At 40.7% G+C, this 24,080-nt stretch overlaps 1 protein-coding gene across 5 annotated transcripts in view; it reads left to right on the forward strand.

Annotated features, from left to right (window-relative positions):
• SORCS1 (sortilin related VPS10 domain containing receptor 1) overlaps positions 1-23,152 on the forward strand; it is a 271,364-nt gene extending 248,212 nt beyond the window's left edge. For 4 of the 5 annotated variants that reach the window (XM_027692166.1, XM_027692170.1, XM_027692171.1 and 1 more), the window contains 8 exons: positions 1,480-1,603; positions 2,536-2,648; positions 5,268-5,399; positions 14,978-15,077; positions 19,464-19,569; positions 19,743-19,903; positions 21,346-21,464; positions 22,783-23,152. In XM_027692166.1, the coding sequence (XP_027547967.1) occupies positions 1,480-1,603; positions 2,536-2,648; positions 5,268-5,399; positions 14,978-15,077; positions 19,464-19,569; positions 19,743-19,903; positions 21,346-21,464; positions 22,783-22,839 (912 nt within the window). In that variant the 3' untranslated portion in view covers positions 22,840-23,152. The remainder of the gene's footprint in view (positions 1-1,479; positions 1,604-2,535; positions 2,649-5,267; positions 5,400-14,977; positions 15,078-19,463; positions 19,570-19,742; positions 19,904-21,345; positions 21,465-22,782) is intronic. The other variant, XM_027692172.1, reaches the window with a different exon arrangement.
• Positions 23,153-24,080: the final 928 nt, after the last annotated feature.

The raw sequence follows: 24,080 nt of genomic DNA on the forward strand, positions 1-24,080 counted from the left end.
GGTGACTAACAAGGGAAGAGACTACCATCAGTTCTGTGCCTCCCCTTAAATATGCTGAACCCAATCCTGAGCCCCAGCACTCTATGCTAAACCACATGTGCAAAAAATACTTTATTATTATGTGCTACAGGTGGATGAAATGGTTCCCAACACACCTCCCTACCTCTGGGCTCTGCTCAGATATGAGAGTATCATCCATCATATTCTGCTGCCTCTGTGCTTCCAGTCCTGGTAAATCTGCACAGACATTATAGCTGTTACTTCATGTCTGTTTGTGGCTGAAGTACCCAGAAACCCTAATTAGTTTCTGAGGGGAGAGATTCACATGGATTTTGCAGAGCCAAGAGGGACCCTCATAACCACACATGATTATCTTCTGTATAACGCACGTTGGAGAGTTTCATCCATACCTTCTGCTTTATTTAACTCTTTGTGATTAAAGCAGAAACTGACTTTTGTTGTTGTTTTCTATTAATAATTTTCCTCAGATGATGGAGAATTTGCTGCTTCTCCCTCTGACCCTTCCCCCCAACTATTTCTCCACAGCTTATTATTCTGAGCTTTGAACACATGCACAGTGTTTGTAGTCTGAATTTATCTAGTCTCGGATTCAAGCTGTTGGATCTTGTTATGCCTTTTTGTGTAGATTAAAGAACTCAGTACTATCAGCAATCATCTCCCCCTAGAGGTACTTACAGACTGTGATTGTCACCTTTTAACCTTCTCTCTGATCTCCTAAGCTCGTAAGTGATCAGAGTTGGTCTAATTCTGTTCTCATTGAAGTGAGAATTTTACTACAGACTACAATGGCAACAGTTTGACTTAATACTGGCTGCTTTGAAGATCACACCCAGAGATCATTAATAAGTCAAAACAGAAATTAGGGGAGAATCTGCTGAAAGAGGACAGAGCTCATTGATAAACTGGTTGCCTAGCAAAGCAAGCTAAGGGAATCTGTGTCCTCTCAACCACCAAAAGTGGTATCTTTGTGTCCAAGAATAATGTGGGACAACAACTGAAAAAATCTTAATTTGGCTGGTTCTGTGACAACTTCCTTGAATCACTTTAGGCACTTAAACTAGATCTGGGAAAGGACTGTGATATCTGAGCAGTAAGTCTTGCAGGCCCTTATATTAGGATCTGGGCCTCTCTGGGGAGTGAGCAGAGGTGGACATTTTAACATGGGATCCAGAATAACCAATATGTTAAGTGGAATGGAAATACTGGAATCTTAAAACTTAGCTCCTTTAGAAATTACAGGTGCCTTACTCAGGAGTTTCAGGAGGACTTCCCTTTCTGGGATTCCCGTGCCCTTTCTAAAAAATTAGCTCACATATCACAGGACCCCACCTAAGTCTAAAGTTTCCAATCTGGAACTAAGTCCCCAAAGCATCCCAATAGGCTAGAGAGCCAAACTCATTTTTGCTTTTCCTTTTCAGCCAAATTAACTTAATTTTTCCTGTTATGATGTATTTGCAGCCACTGATCACATTGGAAGGGAGCATCACATTCACATTTTCTGTGGAAGGCATGAACACCATCACTGTTCAGGTCTCAGCAGGAAACACCATTCTTCAGGACACAAAGACTGTTGCAGTGTATGGTGAGTTCTTCCCCTTAGCTGGCAGCAACAAGAGGTCTTTAAGATTATAAGTTCAGTTCCAGTGTTGTCAGTTCAGCATATCTCTGAAGGCCACTGACTGACATTAGTCCAGACTGACATGATTGCAGAACATTGATCCCCTTCCCAGATCATCAACCTCCGCATCTGCTCTGTCACTATTTGATCATCCTACATGATTGTCAAAATGTTAGTTCACTTTGTGAGCTGGTTTTCCCCCTTCTTGGCCAGTAGAGGCCTCTTAACTCACACAAAAGCTGCTCAGCCTGAAAGGTAAATCAGTGCTGTGTGCTGCATTTCTGCATAGAAATCCATACTGGTTTGACCTTGTACTTGTGCCTCAGAAGCACTTAGGGCACACAAATACCACAGAGTGTAGATGGAGCCTAAAAAACACTGGAAATCCCCGTTTTAGCTGTTTGTACTAAGCACGTGGTCATAGTGATCAATGGCGGCATCTCTGTTAACATCTGTAGAGATTAAGTACATTTTTCAAGGCTAGTCCTCTCCCCACATTTATCCCTGTCCCCTTCCAGTTAAGAGTGTTTGGGGCATGTCTGTGAGAATACAATCACAGCTTCCTTCACAGGGCTTGCCTGCTCCAGAAGTCAAGATGCAGGTAACATTATATTTACATACCCAAGACAGCTCCTCTTGCATTGCTGTTCATCCACTCAAGTAAGGACTGATCACCTCTTTCATTTCTGTGACACTCAAGTGGTGAATCTCTCAGATTCTCCAAATCTCTCAGTGAGTCTCTTGGGCACACTGCTGGATTCTGTGACAGTCTGTGCATCATCTGCAGGTTGATTAAGAAAAACATAAGCTGCAGTAGATTTCACTGGGTTCTGACCCCTCATTTAGCAATAAGGTATTTCACAGTCTTTTCATCAACCATGTCATTATATCTGCAGAGAAATTTCAGTCCCTGAGGTTATCATTCTCTCCGAACCTTGATGACCACAACCCAGATATCCCAGAATGGAGAAGGGACATCAGCAGAGTAGTCAAGAGAGCTTTGGTGGAGGTAAGCTGTGTGCATAACCTGTGTTACAATGGTTTTAGTTTCTGCTTTGTTCCTTCATTGAGACTGGATCAGCTGTTCTCTCAAGATGTGTTTATGTTCCTACCAACCAGAAAAGGAGTACAGACTAATGTTTGAGACCAGCATCCTAAATTTTAGGTAGGTGAAATTATCTCATCCTATGACAACCTGGTGCTCACTTAGCCTCCAATGTAAGGTAGTGCTATTCTAATGGAATTACGAATATACTGTAGAAAACTTAAAAGACCACAAAGAAAACAATTTTTACTGCATAGAAGAGCCCCACAGTAAAGTGCTTTTTGTCTTTTATATAGCATGAGGCTTACAGGTCAGGATTGGATGCTGATTTTCCCATCAACACTATAGAGAAGCTCTGAAGTTCCTTCTTTAGGTGGGGAACAGAATAAAAATATTCATAAAAATATTCTAGTGTGGCTGAAGATATGGATTTCAAACTGAGAAGCTATGTAAAGTTAGAAGAGATGGCTGGGGTTTCTCAGCTCAGTGGAAAAATAGCAAAAGGAACTGTTTGAAACAGGGTTTCTGCTTTTTCTAAAACATAAAGATACTCAGCTTTTGAAAGTATTGGAGATGTTATTAACAAGTTTATATGTACATTTGTGGTATCATCTGTGCAAAAAGTCTAGAAAAACATTGGTGCACACAAAGTTGTTTGGATTGTTTCTTAGACTTTTTTTCTGAGATTTCCTCAAAAGGCAGGAGAAGAAGAGGAAAGGGGAAAAAATAGCATTTTTCTAAGGTTTCTTAGCTTGTTCTTCTGACATATTTATGTTTGTATCAAGTATTCAAGGATCCGTTTATCTTCAGGATGAATTTCCAGAATATAGACAACTCAATAAAACAAAATCAAACCGTAAAAAACAGAATTGTAAAACCACAGTAACAAGGCTACATATCCAAAGCAGAGCAGTGAAAACACAGCCTTTTTGTTGTTTGAGTAAAAAGGAAAAAAAATGATAGCTAATTATCCCTCTTAATATAGCTAAATGGTTCACCTTAAACAAGCCTTTGTGAGAGTTCCTGTAAAAGTTAAAGATAAACCCAGTAGATTTCTATGACAATTAAGTAAACTGTATAAAAATGAGTTGAATAACTAAATAATTCAATAGGAAATTATAGCTGTGTTATAGATTTTTTATGAGCTTTTATTAAATAATTGCATTCTTATTACAGAATACCATAGACTTGGATAAAAATTCTGCATATGAAATTATAGGTCTGTACTAAAATCTGATCTTCTCTCTAAGTAGAGGTAATTTTATATTATCACAAAATATCCTATTTTGTGTTATGATCATAACTATTTGCTCACATCATTGATTTTCTGAGTCCTGTCTCCCACTTCTGAAAAAAAGTCATTCCCAGCCTCTGAAAATGAAAGCTTTCCATTAGCTGGTAATACTTTGTCGTTTTCTTGACATGTTAAAGCAACCTTTTAGGCAAGTGAAAATATTGCAAGTCCTGGCTTCACAGAATACTGGAAAAGAATGTAAGAGACTTTTATATATTTATAGGTTTGGGGTTTTTTTCTAAATCCACATTTCAAAACCAAAGTAAAAAAAAAAGGGGGGGCAACAAAGCCATGTGCTTTTTTTTGGTGAGGATGGAGGGGAAGGATTCCCCTTTTTATAGCTCCACAGAGTTTTCCCTGGACTGTCAGCAGTCACACTTGGGTTATCCACAGAATTAGCTCAGAAAATGGTGATTTGTAATCAGTTTTGCTGACTCCTTGTCCTCCATCCACCCTTTCTTTCAGTGAGCACCTCCGAGTCTTTGCTCCTGAACCAAGAGAGAAGAATTAAATAGATTTAGGCCCAATTAATGTTTGAGAGGCTTGTGAGTCCTTACTGTAGGGGAACCTCTGTGGTGCATTCAGCTGCTGTGATCTGTCCTCATCTTTTCCCTTTAAAAGTGACCTACTAAATTCAGCACTTGAAAACAGGTTTAAATCAAAACCTTGAGATTTAAGTGCATTTGCTGGATAATTCACAGCACAAAGAGGCAATGGAGGGAGATTCATCAAATTCTGTTTCTCCTTCCTTTGGCTAACAAAACTTCCTGAGGGACAAATTAGGTTCCTTTTCTATGTAATAGCTCCACAATCTGTTTGTGTAGTATCCTGTTTGCATCAACTAAACCCCACGACCAGAGATGAACCTGTTAGGGATGCCTATGAGTACTTTTTTCTGAATTTTGTCTAATATGTCAAAATTAGAGAGATTTAAGTTCTAGCTTGAGATTTTCAGCTAACAAGACAAAAAAAAAAAGATGGGATATGTTTGGATTTTGGGACCATATGCAATTGTTACTTAAGAGCTCCTTTTAGCTTGTCTGTTTATCATTATTGCTTTAGGACCCTGCATATTTTACTTGAGAACATGGTAAAATATCTTAGATCAGGAAATTATTAATTGCCAACTTTCCACCTGCAGTGGATTTTAACAAAGTTCTCTCCATTGTACCAGATATATCCTACATCATTTGTATAAGTGCTATGATGCCTTAACAAAGACAGCCTCAGAATTCAGTGCCATCCGCATGTTTATCTGCTTATCTGTCCACTATGTGTCTGTGCATCAGGTGACAGGTATTTCAAGCAAGCATGTCCTGGTCGCAGTGCTCCCTGGTCTGCCCACATCTGCTGAACTCTTCATTTTACCATATCAAGATGCCACAGGAGAAAAAAAAAGAACAGCAGCAGACCTGGAGAAGGTATTGTGTCCATTAATTGTAGAAGTGCATGTTTATGTATGTATGTAGAAATGCATCTGATTCACTGGGGTACATGTTACATCCTCTTTGGTTTTGGTGGGGTATTTTGTTGTAGTTTTTTTGTTTGGTTGGTTGGTTTGGTTTGGTTGGGTTTTTTTGGGTTTTTTGTGGTGTTGGGTTTTTTGGTGGTGGGCTTTTTTCTTCTCCCCAACACTGGAAACAGGTTTTGGAGCTGTATTTGGGGGTTTAGACTCCCATTTGGATTCCCTAAGTAATGTTAATTTGGCATAAATTTCTATGATATCATGTCTCTCCCTTAGAAGTCCTGTTGTACTTTGTGGAAGCAGGACGAAAGCAGGAAGGATTTAGGGGATGATTCTTGCCTGCATGAACTGGAGTAGCTTCATAAAACAAAGTTAATGAGGCTGTCAAGAATCTAGAAAGCACTGGAGGACAGAGCTGAGTGGTAAACCTGGGCTGTTCAGAACTTTGCTAATTTAGGGCACAGTGATGGGGTTGGAGTATCTGCCTGCCTTCTTCATGATGCTGGAAGTGGGGTTGAGCCATTATGGATCGTTTTCTCTTTGCAAGGCTGTAACAGGTTATCACAACTGAAGGACTGTATCTCCCTACAAGCGTAAAAGGTCCTGCCCACCAGGTGGACCTGCATGATTGTAACTAAAAGATAGAACCTTGTGCTGGGCATAAATTCCAAAATATCATAGAATCATGGAATTGTTAAATTTGGAAAAGACCTCTAAGATTATCGAGACCAATTGATAACCTAACATTGCCATGTTCACCATTAAACTATGTCCCCGTGTCCCATAGCTCCTTTGCTATCTCTCAGCTTATTATTTTAGATTCCAGGGGCAAAGATAACTAGCCCTGAGGGAAGTCCCACTGTACCTCTACCTCTCCATGGCTCATGTCTTGTCCATGGATCAAGCCTTGTTAACTTAGCTATGGGCCTCAAACCACTAAGTCACCCATATTCTTATGCTTGCCCTTGCTCAGCATCCTTAACTGTCATTTTTTTTTTGACAAATGACTTTCCTCTGCAATTTTCACCACCATATAATAAACAAAAAATATGGAGATTTACTGCTCTGCAAAATCTTTCCTCCCTTTCCTCCTTCATCCCCTTTCTCCTTTCCTCCTTCACAAATTGGCAAGGAAGCCAGTCCATAAACTTTAAAATTTACATCTGACCCTGCTCCCCTCCGGCACTCGGCAGCTTTCTCTATTTCTCCTTCTCTTTATGCCTCTCTTTTTCCTTCTGTAAAAATGGAGTCTTTGTGGCTGTGAAGAAGGGAAGCCCTGGCAGTGCTCTCATGACCCTTTTTATGGACAAGAAAAAATGTAATTTTCAGTGTAACTCCATCAACTTCTCTGGCATATTGCAGGGTCCAAATGGTAGCCTTTGGAGGAGAGAGAACCTATTTGCTATTTGCAAATGCAAAGGTGTTTCTTGTGAAGAAATATCTTCCCTGATCCTTTCAGGACAGTCAGAATGTTTTTTTTACTAGTTTGTGGGTACTGCATTCCCTTCCTAGTTACTCTAGAAAAAGATGGCATCGTTCTCAGTGAGACAGCTGCCTGAGGGCCACAGAAGTTGTCTCTGCCCTCCACTCTGAAGCATATTCTGACACTGTTTCTATTTGTCATCCATTTTGCCCGTGATCCTTCACTATCCATTTCCCAAAGTGTTTCAAAGCTCATTCAACAGCCTCTGCCTGTGCCTGAAGTCACTGGGATGAGTACTGGGAGCAGATGTTTTTGATGACTACAGCTTAAGTTGCTTCTGAGGTACTTATAATGCATAGCATTATTTTCTGGTAGGAATAGAAATCTGTGCTCACGAGCAAGGAACAAGCTATTCAAAGGCACGTATCCGAGTTTGTGTGTTTGCAGGTGCACACCCAAAGGAGTTACAGTTCTGAATTATTTTTTGTAATTTAGAAGAGAAACTAAAGTATGCAGGGACAAAATGGAAATAGTTTGCACAAACAATGCAGTGGAATAAGGGTCCTTAAGGAAGAACTTAATCATTTAAGTTCCTTTTTTTTTCAGAGTGTTGTATTACATATGGCAGCAGGTCTCCAAACCTGAGACATAGTGAGCCTGTCCAGAGACGGAGTGACAAATAGTTTCTTTCCCTGGAAGGCTTGCAGTCAGAATAGACCGGGTGGAAAAGAGTTACAGAAATTAATGTTTTTATTCTGTAAAAGCTTTGTTTCAGTACCCAAGGGAGGGAAAACCTAACTCATTCTCAATATCAAAAGTTGATGAAAGTGACTGAAATACAATAGAAGGGCGCAAAACCCACCATGCACACTGTAGGCACAGATTTACCAGCAGAATGAAGTGTGCTATAGCCTCATCCTTCTCTTCCCCTTTTGTTAGAGCATCCTAAAATCATGTATAGCTGCTGTCATATGGCATAGACATGGTGATACAGCCCTGAATCTACTGTATTCACATACCAGGTATAAGAACAGAGGCCAGGGACACTCTGTGGTCCTAATGCTCTGCTCATCCAACCTGGGCTTGAAAGGGAGAAGCCACGTAAATCATGTGGGTGGTGCATGCTAACTTTTGTTAGCTAAAACAACCAAGCCTAAGGACAGATGATGGAGTGGGAGGAAGGGAGAAATGATAGAGATGGTAGCTGCAGAGGGAATTTTAACTAGATCTTCCCACGTGAAACTCCTGAAGTTACTGCAGGCCATGTCTGTCACAGGGAACCTGTGAGGATTTTGGGCAACTTGCTCAACTGAGCTGTATTTCATCACCTGAGCTGGACCACTGTTCTACCAAGGGTAACTATGAAGGGTATGTGTGGTTTCATGGACTTTCACATTTACCAGTAAATCTGAGGCATATCTACTGACCATGAAGGGCTTACTTTTTTGCTGTTTCCCCTTGAGATGGATTAAGCTCATCTGGGTTTTTTTGGTTCATATTCATTTGGCTTTGTAAGCATAACTTTAGGTATCTCTGTCCAGCCACTCTGTGGTCTCTAGGTACATAATTCCCGTTGACTTCAGGGGCAGTTAGATGTCCACTATCCCTTGAAAATCCAGATCTTAATTTCCCATTTGTCAGAGTCAATAATACTCCTCTGTGCCATATTTTATGAATCTTAACAGAGTAACCCATGAATTTTTTGGTACAGTTGTAGTGGGACTGTGGAAGTGCATCACACTTGATGAATATACATTTCCATGCAGTTTTCCATTAGGGTGATGCATTTGTGTGTCATGCACTTGTTGAGACTGTGGGTAAATGGTAGATATCATTTTCTCCTTGACTTAATGTACCACTCTCAAAATTATTTTTTTGTGCACACACAGTACCAATTATTGTCATATATATAGGCTGGCATAGAGTTGTTATACCACCTTCATGGATAGGCTTGGTGACTGTGAGTATTACAGAATTCAGATCTGCCACTTCAAAAGCACCAAATTCTTCCCTTTCATTGAAGGGCAAATCTTTAATTAGTAACATTTCAAGAAATTTTTGAGTAATTTTTAGCACTAATCCAATTCAAAATGAATGCTTGGTAGGAAAATATTCTACTTACAGTCCAGTAGAGGGTAGTTACAGTTACTCAGCTTATTTCAGTGTACAGTTTTACTCAATACGAGGATTCTGAAGTGTTATCTTTTTGTTTATGCATTTCACAAATTATCTTCTCTCCACGTTGCTTGCTAGTGGAGGCTTTTTGTCAAACACAGCAAATGCATCTTCTATTAGTCAAATGAGATATAAGTGGAAGATACATGAGAATTCTGAAGTGATGTTTTCATATCAAGTACAGGTTTCAGTATTATCCTGAATTTACGTTTTGTTCTCCATTTGCATGATTTTACCTGGCCTATTCAAAATAACTGTAAAAGCAGAATGCAAAATAGGGGTAGGAGCAACTAGTTAATGGCATGTGAGGCCAATTATCTTTTCTCTGAGAAGGGCTGTCAGCAAAGTGTGATGAGACTTTGGCAAACAGCAACATCAGCTGGTTAGTACCCAACTGTGCTCAACATGTTGCAGCTGTGGCCAGTATCTGTATCCAGCCAAAGAGATGGGAAATGACATGGATGACTGAATATCAAATGGACAGTGATGAACTGCAGAGATGAGATACCTCTGGCAAATTTAAAACTATGGAGAGTGGTATTCAGGAAACCTGTGTGCATATACTTCTTAGGATTCTTTCCTTAAAGCAGATTTACTTATACATCTGCTTCTTTGTAGCTGATGGAGCTTCTATCTTTTTTTTATCATTTGGGTTTTTCTTTCACCCGCCCTCCTAAGCTTTAGTCTTTCAGCATATTTACTTTCAGTACTTTTCTCTGATGTATTTCAGATATGCCCATCACCAAAATATTTTTAGCAACAAGATCATGCCAGTGAACATTTTCAAATCTTACAGAAAATTGCTCCAATCAGTCCTGAAAATTAAATTCCAGGAAAAGCTTGATATACAGGGTAAATCATCTAGTGTTTACTAGGAGAGATTTTTTAACATCTGTACCTCACAACGCAGATCAAACCTTCCACTGGGTACTTAGGAGAGGTTGGGCCAGTATTAAGAACTAAAGGCAGGTAGGGAGAGAGTGGAATAATATGAACCCAAAGACCTTGTACTGGGGGCTTTTTTCCTTAACCAGCTTTTCTTGATCAGCTGCTTGTGTGCTGCACAAGAGGCTGTTTATATTTCTTGTCTTAATATCCTTGACTTAACTCCTACCGTGTAACTATCAGCCCTCTCACCTTCTCATCTTTTGCTCAGTGTACAGAGCAGGCCTTGATTCTCAAGTCTCTTTCTGGTCACCTTTGTTCATCAAAAGTGGATCCTGGTTCTCTCTGGGTTCATATCTGCTGGTCTGTTCTTGTCCCAGAGTAACCACAGGAATGTCCTCTGCCTTGTGCTCTCATGGTATCTCTGGATACTTACAGCAGCTTGAATTTAGCATCTTTCATTAAAAGATCTGAAGAAATTCCTTCTGGACCCAGTAAGTCGGTGATTATGCTCTTTTCAGTGTTAAGAGAAGCAAGCTTTAGAGGCCTCATGTGATGTAACCAAGGTTATGCAGGGCGAGTGGCACAGTTTAAAGTAATCCACTCTGGCCCTGACTCCTGGTTCACTTTTGTAATGCTGGTTCAAGTTGCTTCCTATCAAATCAATGTGCATAATTCTTTCCTTAGTTGTTTATTGATTTTTTCAATGAATTGAATAGAAGTGTAGCACTCATTAGTTGAGATCTTTACACGGTATCTATAAAATTATCTAGATTCTTAGCTAGTGCATACTGGCACAGTTGAATCACATTCAATTAGTCTAAACTAATTTACACCAGAGGTTTGAAAAGTCAATAAGGGTATGAGAAAATGCCCTTCTCAGTGATAATTCTGCTTCTTGGTGCACATGATTCTTTTACAGTCCTAATTCTGACAAAATGCTAAGAGAAGCCAAATTAATTTTTGTTTTGTTCCATTTTTAAATTGGAATCTCTTTTTTTTTTCCTTTCACAAATTGTCTGTTATTATTATTCATTATGTGTTCTTTGATGAAAAATGATACATGAAGAATGGTTTCTATTACTGAATTATTTTTGCACATCATGCTTAATTCTGCAAATGAAGCAGATAAAGTCAATGAGGCTCAGTTAAGGACCAAAACTAATTCTGAAAGCTAATTATTTTCACAAGAGAGACTCTTTAAGACTATAAATTAGGAAGTTGCTATTCTAAGAAGTTTTGTCTTCAGCTGAGTTAGTTGCATCTCCAGGAGGGAGAGAGAAACAGAGAGAGGCCTGAGGCCAACCTGTTCCCCAGCTGAAGGTCTGACTGTTCAATTGGAATTGCATTGCTATTTTTGAAACAGGCCAAGCTACTTTGATGTTTCCTTTTCTGCTTTTTAAACCTAAATGCATCCATGGTACCGCTTCAAGTGCAGAAATAAAGGGAGGCACAAAAGTCAAAATGTTCCCCATTGAAACCTTTATATTACCTCAGCAACTGAGATCAGCCTTTGTATGGAAATTTACTTCAAAGATACTTTATTAATATTGTAAACAAATTATATGAGTCAGAACCACTTCTAGATTAAAGTCTGATAACTGAGGTAGAAATAGACTTGACAGAGTAAGAAAGGCAGAAGAACCTCTTCTCCAAGCTCAAAGCAATTGTCCTGGCTGACCTTGTGGTGCACAGGTCCTCTTGGGACCATGTGAGGGCCACAAACACTGTCAGGTCCAACTTTGGACCTGCTGTGAATTTGGCCCTTTAGGTATGTGTAAGCTGCTCACTGACCTCAAATACTGACTTTTGTAAGCCATTGTGTATGATTTCTATTTCAGATAATTTTTAGAAGTACAGAAATGCATTTTCACTGTCTGAATCTCTGTTTTGAAGAGAATCTTATTTTCCACATAAGGGAAAATGAAAACATTGTACCAAAAGAGCAAACATTTTAAAAACATGTCTGAATGCATCTGTTCTTCCCTCAGAAGTGTGTGTTAGGCATCTCCAGAGCTGCCTGAGGAAGGCAGATGTCTGATTCTTACTGGCACTTTTGAAGGTCTTAGTCTGTTATTCGTTTTTTTCACTTGTTCAGATTTCATAAAGACCGAGGCAAAAAAAAAAAGGCTGTACACAAAAAACCTCTGGGAGAGCATGTAATTAATTGAGCCAAGGAAATATGCCTTATACTCTGAGCAGCATGAACAGTTGCTGCCAGTTTTGACACTTTATGTGTAGTCCTGGAACAGTTATGGCTATTTCAGTCCTCTGCTGGGACACTGATGGTTTCAGGCAAAAAAAATTTTAGTCTGAGATGCATTTGTACAGGATGTCATACAACCAAGTCCTCATTCATAATCAAGTAACAATGCAGTACAGCAACAATAAACTTCAGTTGTGACTGTTTCTTTCTTTCTTCCTTTTTCTTAGTACTTCACTCTTACTGCCTTTCCCTTTCCTATTATTCCTTTCCATTGGCTCACCAGAGAGGAATACTTGAGTTTTCTCTCTCACGCTCAACTTGCCTGCTGGGAGGCAGCCCACAGCACCTCTCACCTGTCATTTTCCTGCTGTTTTGCCCTCTTCACTCTGCACCACGGGCAGGCCAGGGCAAATCTCACTGTTCCTTCAAGTCACTAGTGCCCAACAAAGTCCCTTGTACCTGCTCATGCTGGCTTTCTCCAGATCCTTCTGTTCTTCCATTTCGTGCCCAAATCCTTGACAAAACCATTCTCCAGTACTACTTTGCTAGCTGCAGACTCAGTTATACATCACATTAAGCTTCTGTTCATATAGAAGGCACCATGTATGTTTTTTACCTCTGCTGTTTTCCTGCCATTTTGCGCAGCTGTCACAATATGTTGAAGAGGAACAACACAAAGTGGTTGGCTCTTTTCTTCAGTTTACTGTCTTCCATTTTCTTTTTCTTTTTTTTTTTTTTTCCAGAGGCTCAGCTGCCCCAGCAGCAGCAGGATGTCAGAGCACAAAGGAAAATAATTTCTGCAGGGTTATGGAGGAGAGCTGCTAAGTTGTGTTTGGGAATGGATATAGCCAGAATTATATTTTTCCTGTTATTTTCTTGAGCCATTAATGTACCTGGCTTACAGCTTATTAATCTACAACTGTTGCTCTGGTTTTAGAGATGAAAAACTTTTTATGTCAATCTTGGTTATTAATATGCTCAAATCCTTAAAGTGTGATATAATTTGCTTCCCAGGCTTTCTCCATGTACTGCACATCTTTGTGTCACTCTCCCTGCTACTCTGAGCTCAACAGATGGCTCTTTGAATGCAGGTGGTATTTTTTCTTGCTATTGGAAAAAATATATTTACTGCTCATTCTGGCACCCATGAAATAAATTGTAACCTTAAAGAATCCTATTTAAAAATATAAATAAAATGCCTGTAAGAGTTATTGCCAAATTGATATTGAACCAAAGGCACCTATTCAAGTGATCAGCAGCCAGAAATTAAGTGTATGAGCCAAGAGTATTGAAAGAACTATTAAGAATGTAAAAAAAATAAAAGAAGCGGATAAATCTCGTACTGTGATGAATGATAGCCAAGGAACATCTAATCATATCTGGGTAGCATTTACTGAAATAACTCACCCAGACAAAAATGAAGAACATGAAAAAGATGGTGTAAAAATTATTGGAATTTTTTTTTCTGACAATTTTTCATTAATCTCCAAGAAAGAATAAGGATTTATTTGAAACAAATTAAATTAAGTGGTGAGCACTAGAATACGGTTCTTCTTGGTCTTGGTCTGGCTACAAAAACACATTCTCAGTAAATGCATATTAAGGGTTATGGGGGGGTGTGTTTACATTTTCCCAACCACCTCTCCCTAATAAACCAACATGCAGAACAGTGACTATATTCATTTGGAAAATTGATCACTGCTGTAGGAAAATGTGAAATACATGAGGCATTAGGCAAAAGACACACAACAAAAGATCAACACCATGTCTATAGGCTTGCATTCTTTGTTTAATCTACCTAGATGTTTTGCTTTTAATGGCAATATGCCTGGAACTTCCTGGATGTAATTAAGTGTGATGTGGACAAAGTGGCTCTGGGCATATTGTGAAAAAATTACTTAAAAAAATGAATGTTTACCAACAGATGGGGGCAAAGTTTGGCTTCTTCACTGTACAAATACAGATTTATAGGGTCTTACCTCAGCAAATGCTCATCTTTTCTGTTGTGTACTCTAAGGGGGAGTAAACTGCTTCATTTCTACTAGAGTTCTATTGATGTCATCAAAGTAAAGGCAATAACTATGGCAAAAAAATCTGGTGATCTGAAGGCTCTGTGAAATGTCTCTCCCATGAAAGAGAGTTCTCTCTGTGTGTAACGCATAAGAAGAGATGGACCATGCATTTTGTTTTAGCCACATTCTGCAGTCAGTAAAGGCTTTTAGATTCAAGCTGGATATGGTACATATTTACCGATTAGGGAGCAGCTGGCTTGAAACTTAGAGCTGGATGAAATGAAATTTGCTTTTAGAACTTGAAAATTAACTGCAAGCTGTGGTAAGGACCTAACAGATTAATTTTTGTTCAGTTATATCATATGTTATGTACATACTCTAAGATCATGGAACTGGCCAGTCAATGAGCAAGAAGTTATTTATTATGAGCAAATGAGCATTAACAATTGAAATGTTTATTTTTGCTTGAATAGTACATGAGTTCACTGATGTGCTGCTGCTGGCTGGTCCTGGAGACACTTACACATGTAGGTGTAATGTTCCCTGGGGGCTCGTTTGCTGCTGGGCCACTCCTACGGAGGTGTGACAGGGCTACTTGCTGATACCAGTCATTGCTAACTGTACACAAACTACTCTGTACATAGTACTGGCAGAGGTGTCAGCTTTCACAAATTCCTTCTCTGTAAGGTGATAGGAAATTGTGCTCAGAAAGTCTGGCACCTCTGCAAAATCTTCGATTTGCACGCAGCTCCATTTCCTACCCACCTATTGGCAATCTAAATCAGTGGTCAGGAAACAAATGCATTTCTTTTTTTCTCTTTTCTTTCCCCCAGATTTCCGAATCACTGATCCAGAAACTGAACCAAAATCTGGTCCATTTTGAGTTGAAGCCAGGAGTTCGAATCCTTGTCCATGCTGCCCATTTAACAGCAGGTTAGTGTCCCTTTTCTGTGTATACGTTTTCTGTCACTCTGTAGCACAGCAAGCAATAGATTGATGGTAGGAGTGTGCTATTAGCTGAATTTTAAACATTTGTCATTTTTATATCACAGTAACAGCACAGTGTGTCGGCAAACATTAAAATGCCTATCTTACCTCACCTTTTTATATCATGCCAAAAAGATATAGTGATTTTTGCATTTAAAGCTAACTCTTTTGTTTTCTTATGTTAAAGAATTTACTGGTTTTGGTGGAAATGTGGTATAACAAGCAGTAGAAATGCATACTTTGTGTCTATCTCTGAAATATTCAACAGGTAAGCAGCACCATGGCATTTTTAGTCTGAGTCACACAGGACAAATGTTACCAGCTAGCCTTGGGTATGTACAGATATTCTAGAGTCAACAAACATTCAAAGCTACTAAACACAGTTCAGACGTTGTTCATCAGTCTGAAAGACTAGAATCAGTATATATATGCACAAAAAAAAGATTAGGTCATTTGGACTTTAACTAATCCTCTCTCAAAATAAGTCATCTCCAAAGTCCTAACCTTTAATTACATATGTCTTTGTCTATTCTGCATGCTAAAACCTCGTTTCAGAGCACAGGCCCTATTTAACTATTACAAGAGATGAGACAAATCGATCCGTGCTTGGGATTGTTAGGAATTCATTTTCCCCAGGAGCTGCTCATAATTCTGATCAGTTGGTATCACCTTCTTTTGCTAACTTGCAAACTAAAAGCTTTAGCTCATTTGTACTAACAAAGTGGTCTCCAAAAATCTTCATGTGTCTGCCCAACTGGTATCAGTCCACATGCAGCCTTGTCTATAAAGTAAGGAAAAAGAGACGGTTGTTATCAGAGAAGGAATCCTTGGCCTTGAATTTTCAGCGATGACCAGAGATACAATACATACTTTCAGAAGATGTTCAGTGTCCATCTCTTAAAAGAAATGTACCTGAAAGCATCTTAATGTGAGCTTCAAAAATGGAGTTACCTGCAATTGCTCATAATTTTTTTAATTTGTCTCTGGACATTTACTCTGCCAATGCACATGGCTGTTTTCTATTTTGGTCAATATTTATTAAAGTCAAGGTCAAATCCTGAAAGAACATTTATGTATGATTCCTCTGACCCTGAATATCCTGTAGTTCTTTTTCAAAAAATTATAGCTAGAAAGAATCATATTAGATATTCCTGGGAAGGCTCATCTTTACCCCTTGCTACTGAAGGAACGTTCCTGATTTCATCTACAGGAAAGAGAGGACACTTAAAATCACTTATCCAGCTCTGCCTTTATAGAAGGTGAATTTGGATCCAAGTTTTCTGCTGTTTGTAGGAGCCTCCTGCAGCTTCTTAGAGAGCAGTTCTGGACATCTCTGCATGCGGGAGTACACAGGGTCCCCAGCTGCTCCATGTTCAGAGCTGGCTAAAATCTGGGTAGCTCCAATCCTGAAGCCATGTAATTAGTGGAGGTACTGCAGCACTTTTCTAGGCTACTAAACCTTGTCTGCCACCCTGAATGAACCAAAAGACAGGGTCTATCATTGTGGCTCACCGCCATGCTAAAAACCAGTATGGCCTCCAGGTATGTGCTGTTCTGTTTCTTGCTAGCTCAGGCTGAAGCAGAGGGTGTTTGGCTCTAACACAATCTTTGTGCTCACCAAAAATGCACATTTTTATTTGTATTTACACACACACCAGGAATGACTACTTTTTGATCATAATTTATGCAAACATTCAAGGTTTGTTCTGCAAGGTAGGCTTTGTTGTGCTTCTCTTCTAAGCCACTGGTGATTGCTGTAACTGGCCTCACAGAGTCCTATAGGAACACTACAGGATTTTGTCTCTTGCAGAAATAGGGTTCAGTAAGAATGCAAAATGAGCTTAGATGGACAAACTAGGTATTAAAAAAACAGAGAGCAGCCACTGTGAGGTCTTTGAGGGAATATGACTCCTTAACAAGCTGCAGAGGTCACGACTCTGTTTTCTGTCTTAGTAAAAGGCACAATTTCATGACATCAAAACTTGGGAATACTTTAAAATTGGACAAAAAACCATGAGAGATTTACTTCTCTGCTGAAAGCTATTGTTTTGGTTGTCAGGGAATAAGAAGAATTGTCCTTTGGAAATCCAAGCTTTTAAAAAAAAAGTAAATAAAGTAAAGCAGGGAAACCTGGAACACAAGACAGCCCCAGAAGCAGTCCCTATAAAACACAATCCAGGGGGATGCACAGGGTGCAGAGGTTCTGCTCTGGTCTGTAGTATCCCTTCTTTCCCAGCCTTTTTACTATGACTTTGTGCTGGACTCTGACAGCTATGGGCTGTAGTTGGCTGAAAACAAAGCTGAGCATGTGTTTTTCAAAGTATTCATGTATGTATATGTATGCCTGCATTAATGTTGCCATGCCTCAGTGCACATCTGTGTTACTCCTTGTGTGTGCCTGGCCATGCACAGCAGCAATTTCTGCAGCAGAGAAGCTGCAGGGAACAAAAGTTCAGGTATCTAAACTAGCTTGGTCTGGATATTCAAGCAGAACATGTAGAAATGAGTCTTTGTGAGCGTGTGTTGTATGGAGCACAGAAGAATGACAGGCATTGGCCTCAGCACGTCATACCTCTGTCTTCTTTGTTCAGCCCACACTGGAAGAAGGATCCATTTATGGCAATTGTAGACAACAGATTGCAATTCATTCGTCATGTTCATTCCTTCTTCTATGAGATAAAAACCAAACCAATGTCTCCAGCCCAACAGACAACAACCTCAACTCCAAGGCAGAGTAAAATATGCCAATATTTCTCACAAAATAGTTAAATAGCTGTTTATTACTAGGCTCTCAGTACAGCATTATAGCAAGAACCTTGAGTGATGCTGAATCTGAATTGGTTGGAGAGCCACTTTGTCATCCCACAGAACTGCAGAGACCCACAAAATTACAGATGGAGAGGGGACAGACTGGAGATGTGTGAGGAATTCATAACAGTGGATTACTTCATCCCAGTGCCTCACCTTTCTGAGAATAGCCTGCTAGGTGTGGAAAGGAGAAGGTTTTTCACTTCTCTTTGTAAATTTTGGCTTTATCAATCTGGGCATGAAACTGAAAAAATGTGCACATGTGATGTGTGTGCATTAGTAAGTACTTGCTTATACGTGTGTGTTTCCTTGTATGCATTTTTCCTCTGGTGTAGGATGGGTCTATTCAGTGCACGTGAAGAGGTGAAAGAGTAAAGTTGTGTTTGCCAGTGGTTCAAGTCAACATTCCCTGCCTTGCAGAGGAGGGCACGCTACCTATGCCATGTTCTGTGTGCAATGCAGAACAGTCAGTGAGGACAGTACCTTCTGTGTGTTAGCTGTTTGTAATGGCACAGCTACAGCTGCATGTCTGCTGGATGCTGTATTAGTGTTTGTATGAACAACTGACACTATTGCACCTAGGTGTGAAACTTCTTGGCTACTTGGTGCCCTTCTGTCTCTGTGTGTGTGTGTATGAGTGTTGGAAACTCTAATACAATTCACTTTGTATTTCTGGGAAATCCATGCTTCTGCGTAGTTTGGGTGGCCTTACTTTTCAAAGGGCTATGACCCGATGGTGAGCAAAACTCCGAGGAGAAGTACAGAGAGACTCTTTGATTAGGATTGGTTTTGGTGTTTTGGCTTTTTTGGTTTTTTTTTTTTTTCTCTTGAGTCTGTGCACTGTCTTGCATTGAAGACTTGTGTGAGAGAGGTCAGGGCACCAGGGGAAAGAGAGTAAAATGTGTTCAGATGAGTAGGAAAGGGATAAAGGAAGAAAACGAGAATGTCAGAGACATGACAAGAGCTTGCCATGGACACTGAGGCAGTGTCTGTGAGGGGTACTGCCCTTCTGGTCGGGAAGTAGCAGGACTGAGCAGAAAACAATACATTAGGTGAGCACTGTTCTTTAGTAAAACTGAGGAGCCAGTCACTCCTTATTCACTGTGCATTGGGAGCTACCCAGACTAGCTCTACACAAAATAGAGAGCCAGCTTGACAAGTTAGCCCGTGGGTAGCTCGAGGATCAGCCAGAAAATGCCAGGTTTGGTACCCAAATGACCTCATTTGCAACTACCTTAGGTAATTGCAGCATGAGAGAGTGTGTTTTGGGCATCCTCTCATAGGACAGAGAAGGCCTCTAAGGAGAAAGCTGTAGGACTTCATATCAAGGGGTATGTTTAGCACTACAAGTGATCTGAACTTGTGTTTCTTCCCAGGTGGATTAGGAAGGGAGAGAAGGTCTGGAAACATGTGAACAGATGAGACCCGCTACAAGTGCAATAAGAGGGGAGAACGAACTGTATTTCTGGAGGGAGCAGCTTTCACTTCAGGCTGGGGTGGCTCTAACCTTTTCCTCTCTTGCAGCTCCGCTAGTGGACCTCACTCCCAGTCACAGTGGTTCAGCTATGCTGATGCTCCTTTCTGTCGTTTTTGTGGGACTAGCCGTGTTTGTGATCTACAAGTTCAAAAGGTATGACCATCCCTGAACCATTTCCTTCTCACCATTGCTGCCTTTCAGTGAGGTGTTTGGGGTTTGTTTTGCTGGGTTTTCTTTTTTGAAGTGAGTTGTTTCTTGGTTTGTAAAAGCTGATGCTACATCATCTGCCAGATACCACACAATGATGGTTTCTGTTAATGTTTTAGGAAGATTCCTGGCCTTAATATATATGCACAGATGCAGAATGAAAAAGATCAAGAGATGGTCAGTCCAGTCAGTCAGAGGGAAAGCATACCTAATGTCCCTCAAAGTGAGCTGATGAGCCATGAGCAACTAGTAGATGAGAAGTTGGAAGTCCACCCCATAGGTAAATAACTTGCAGCATCCTGCAGCTGGTCAGACTCTGACTTATAATTGGCTAACCTTTTTCTCAGCCTCCCCTCTTCCCGTATTCCTGCACAATCCTCCTCCCATCCTCTTCTGCTGCAACATTAGTTTTGCTACAGGAAACCTTGCTAACTCTTCCCTCTCCCTCACTGCCATGTGATGAAAGGGAGGGGAACAACTTTAGACTTTTTCTCTCTCCTAGTTGCTCTACGTAGATCCCCTCCCCTTCTCAAAAAATCCTGCTGGCAATGTAATTTATTTTGCTGGGGCTGATATAGTTGCGGGGCTAAGCCCCACATCCAGAAGAACTTCAGCCACCCTCACCTGGAACACGGAGGTGAGCAGGTGATTTGGTAAGTCATATCTAAAAGCTGAATGTCTATTGATGTTTTGACTGCTGGGATCTTTGTGCTATGCCAGACCTTGTTGCCAGCAGCAGTGCTAGTCTGGCTGATTCACAGATAAATTGAGCAAAACCTGGGATCTCAGCACTGGACTTCTGGGTTTGCCCTCAGGCTGATTTCTCCCAAGACCTCTGTGGTTGAGTATTTCCAAAAGCAGGCTTTCATAGGACCTAAAGTGAACAGACTTGGAGAGGGCATTCTGGGATCAGTCACGCATTTGCTCATATATTTTCTGTTACCCTGACTACAGTAGAAGTGTTGGGATGGAGCAGGGAGGTTTCAGACATGTTCTGCTAAAGCCAGTGTTGCTTGGGCATTGCTCAGCTTCACTATCATGATGTGATACTTCTGCAGGTCCAGCCCAGAGGTACAGTGCAGGGCCCCTGCAAATAAGGACATGGAGCTATTTTAGAAGAATTAAAGGGAAAAGAGATGTTGTGGAGTCTCCTTCTCTGGAGATATTAAAAACTCTCCTGGCCACGATCCTGTGCAACCTGCTTTGGGTGAGCTTGTTTTAGCACGGGGGTTAGACTAGATGTTTTCCGGAGGTCTGTTCCAACCCCAACCGTTCTGTAATTCTGTGACTTAGACAGGAGTGAAGCATAGTTGTAACTGAGATCCCTTATTTCCACAATTTCATCAGCTTAAATAAACCTTAGATCTCACCTGAGGATTCCCTAAAATGTATGGGAGTGTTTGCTAAAGTAAGTTTGGAGTTATATCTACTAAAGAGAGGGAGCAAGGAAAAGGCCAATAAAGGAGGGAATGTGATATGCTAAGATTGTGGCCTGTGAAACAACCTGTGAGAAAAAAGAAGAAAGAGCCTTGATGAAACTGTGTCTAAGCTGGAAGCTCCACTGCAGTCAATGCTGATGTCTCCTCACTTGTTAACTAAGGAGATCTTGTAGCTATTAAAAGCTTTTAAGCAGCTATTCATCAGCAGACCCGGACATCCCTGCTTACCAGAACACAGGACAGAGTGAGGGACCAACCTTCCCATGTGGTATTCCCCATACAGAGCAACCCCAGGCCACAGTCCAGAACCCAAGGAAAGGAAATGCAACCAAGGTAGTCTGGACAGAGGACTTCCAAAAAGCTTGTGGATCACCAAGAGGTTTCAAGCCAAGACCCGGAGCGGTGGGTGCTAAACTTTAACTATTCTTTTTTACATTTGTTTGGTTTGGTTTTTTGGTTTTTTTCCCCAGAAACCTCCAAGGCAAAATTGATGTAAGATGCCAAGGGAGAAACACCCAATTTCAAGCCAGGAACTCTCTTTCTACAGCCAAATGGGCTTTGAGCTTCCCCTTTCTAAAAAAATGTGATAGTGATGGTTCATGCTGTTCCAGGAACAGGGAAAAACGTGTTTTCATGGGTCATTCAGACTGAAGCAGCAAGTGTCAGTCACCTGCTAGCTCTGTTCAAGGTTCCTTCGAAACTGCTTTTGCTGGTGTTGGAAATTTAAACCCTTGAAGCCTCTAGATAAAGAGAAGTCAGAAGCCAACTTTGGGGGTAGAGTTTCAATTGGTGCAGCTATAGAATTTCTGGCTTTCTACAATAGCCAGAATTTTATGCGTTTCTCAGCTGTGCTACTGGACACTATTGAACCAGAAATTGGCTTTTTACAACTCCTTGTTTTGCACCTGTAATTGCAGTAACGGGCACAAAAGTTAAATGTGTGGGATACATGGACTCAATTATGTATCAAAAGGAATCAGTCCACCAAACTTCCTAAGAGCATTTTTCTATCCTGTCAGTAAGATAAATGAGAAAACTGAATCCCGGCTCATTGACGAAATGAAGAGGTCTGGACCTAGGTGTGAACAGAATAGAAAGTGCAAAGGCTCTTCACTCTCCTATACAACAACCTCGTCTGTTTCTGGAAATCAGCAATTTCTTTTTTAATGAGTTTTCTTTCTTTTGGGAAAACAGAGCAGGACTGTAATTGGGTGTTTCTCTTTTGTATGCTTGTTCAGAAACCAGTTTTTTAGAATACCTTTGACTAACATTCAGGGATACTTCCATGGAGGAATCTGAATTAATGTCCTTGCATCATTTAATTTTCTCTCCAAACTCTGGCAGCATAAAAAAACACCCTCATATTTCTATTTTCTGGATGCGAGCAAATGCAAAGCTTAAGGTTATTTATGAAATCTCCAACACCTTATCATTGCAAATGAGTTACACATTTCCTCTGAGGACCTCAACCCCTCCTTCCCTCCACCCCTCTGCTCTGGCCTCTCCCTCTTCTGTTCAACATGGGTGAATCATCTTCATTAGCAAAAGAACAGGACATCACCTTCAGTGTTTTGAATGACAAGAAAACATTTCTGGGAAGAATGTGTCAGTCTGGAGCAGTTGAATCCCAAAGGCCAGCAAGGTGATACCTTCAAGCATCTTCCTTGGTTAAATATGCTTGTTATTTACTGACTCTTATTTTGTTCTTTCTTTGCCACAGGAAGTATTTCCACAGCTGCTGAGTCCCAGAGCACAAAAGAAATCCCTACCTATGTAAATGGTTGAATTGAGGACACCAATATCTGTATCTAAAAAAGGAGGAGAGCTCACTGCATTTGGACTTTTTAATTCTTCAGATGACAAAGGGTTTTTAGCTTTAAGCCTGTGCATGTGGACATTATACTGAGATCATAGTGGAACTGCATTGTACAGGTGTTCAATTTTAGTGGGGGGTGGGGGGAGAGGAACTGGTACCACTATTCACTCCTGCGGCCCTTCCCCTCACCCTTTCACTCTCTTTTTTCTGATCTGTCTCTAATTTGTAGAAAATTCGTAATGATATAGGCCAAGAATATGCATGGGGGTCTCTTCTTTAGGGAGAGGGGTGGGCTGGGATGTGGGGGGAGAAGGACTAGGGAAGTGGGAGGGAGTGTTTAGGGTTCTTGGCTTTAGATTTAACTGCTCTTTTAGCACTTTGGGCTGCGGGAGGGTTAGCCACCCCAGCAGACTTTCCTAGGACACACAAAAAAATCACACTGGAGTTTAAAGGCACTGAAAATATTCTTGGTCAGTCTGATTTATGTCTTTCTTTGGACTCTGCCCTTCATTCCTCTAGCTGCAGCTGCTGCCTGTGCCCTACAGCTGTGAGGAGGCTGAGTGTGGATGATCCCACCTGCGAGGCCAAGCTCTTTCTGACACAGCTTTCTTAGCCTACTCACACCAAGGCATCCCACTGATAGCACCATGGGAAGATAACTTTGCCTCCTAACCTTGAACAGAACAAGCATGCATTGCAGGCAGGGAGGGAGGTCTATCCATGCTGCAGTTGCAGGAGGTTATTGCCAGCAAGAACTTACACTGTACTTTGTACCAGCCTTACACCTTCAATTTTGGCTAAGACAAAGCCCTAGCAACACCCTCAGTTCCATGTAGTGCTGATGGCTGAATTTGTCTGGGGAAGTTCCAGGAGATCTCTACATTTTTTGAGCCACCCAAAGGCCTGTCAGTTTTTTGAAAGACACCTTTTCCATAGAATAGGGAGCAGGGAAAGGTCTATGCACAGTTTCCTATGGCCATTTTAGCACCTCCAATTGCTGACAAGCTCCTGCCACTCTGGGCAGAAGGGAGAGAATTTGGCCTGAGACTGTTGCCATGCAGTTTGAGCCTCAGCACCACAGGACCACTCTTACACAAGATTTGATTTCTTACCAATAACTTAAGCTTGTGTCTTACACTGCAACTAGAAATGAGGCTGTAGGACGTGTTCACGTAGACTATGCAAGGGAACAGCAGGAAAGC

The sequence above is a fragment of the Neopelma chrysocephalum genome, unplaced genomic scaffold, assembly GCF_003984885.1.
Source record: "Neopelma chrysocephalum unplaced genomic scaffold, ASM398488v2 Primary Assembly neopelma1_85, whole genome shotgun sequence".
NCBI classification, from domain to species: Eukaryota; Metazoa; Chordata; class Aves; order Passeriformes; family Pipridae; genus Neopelma; species Neopelma chrysocephalum.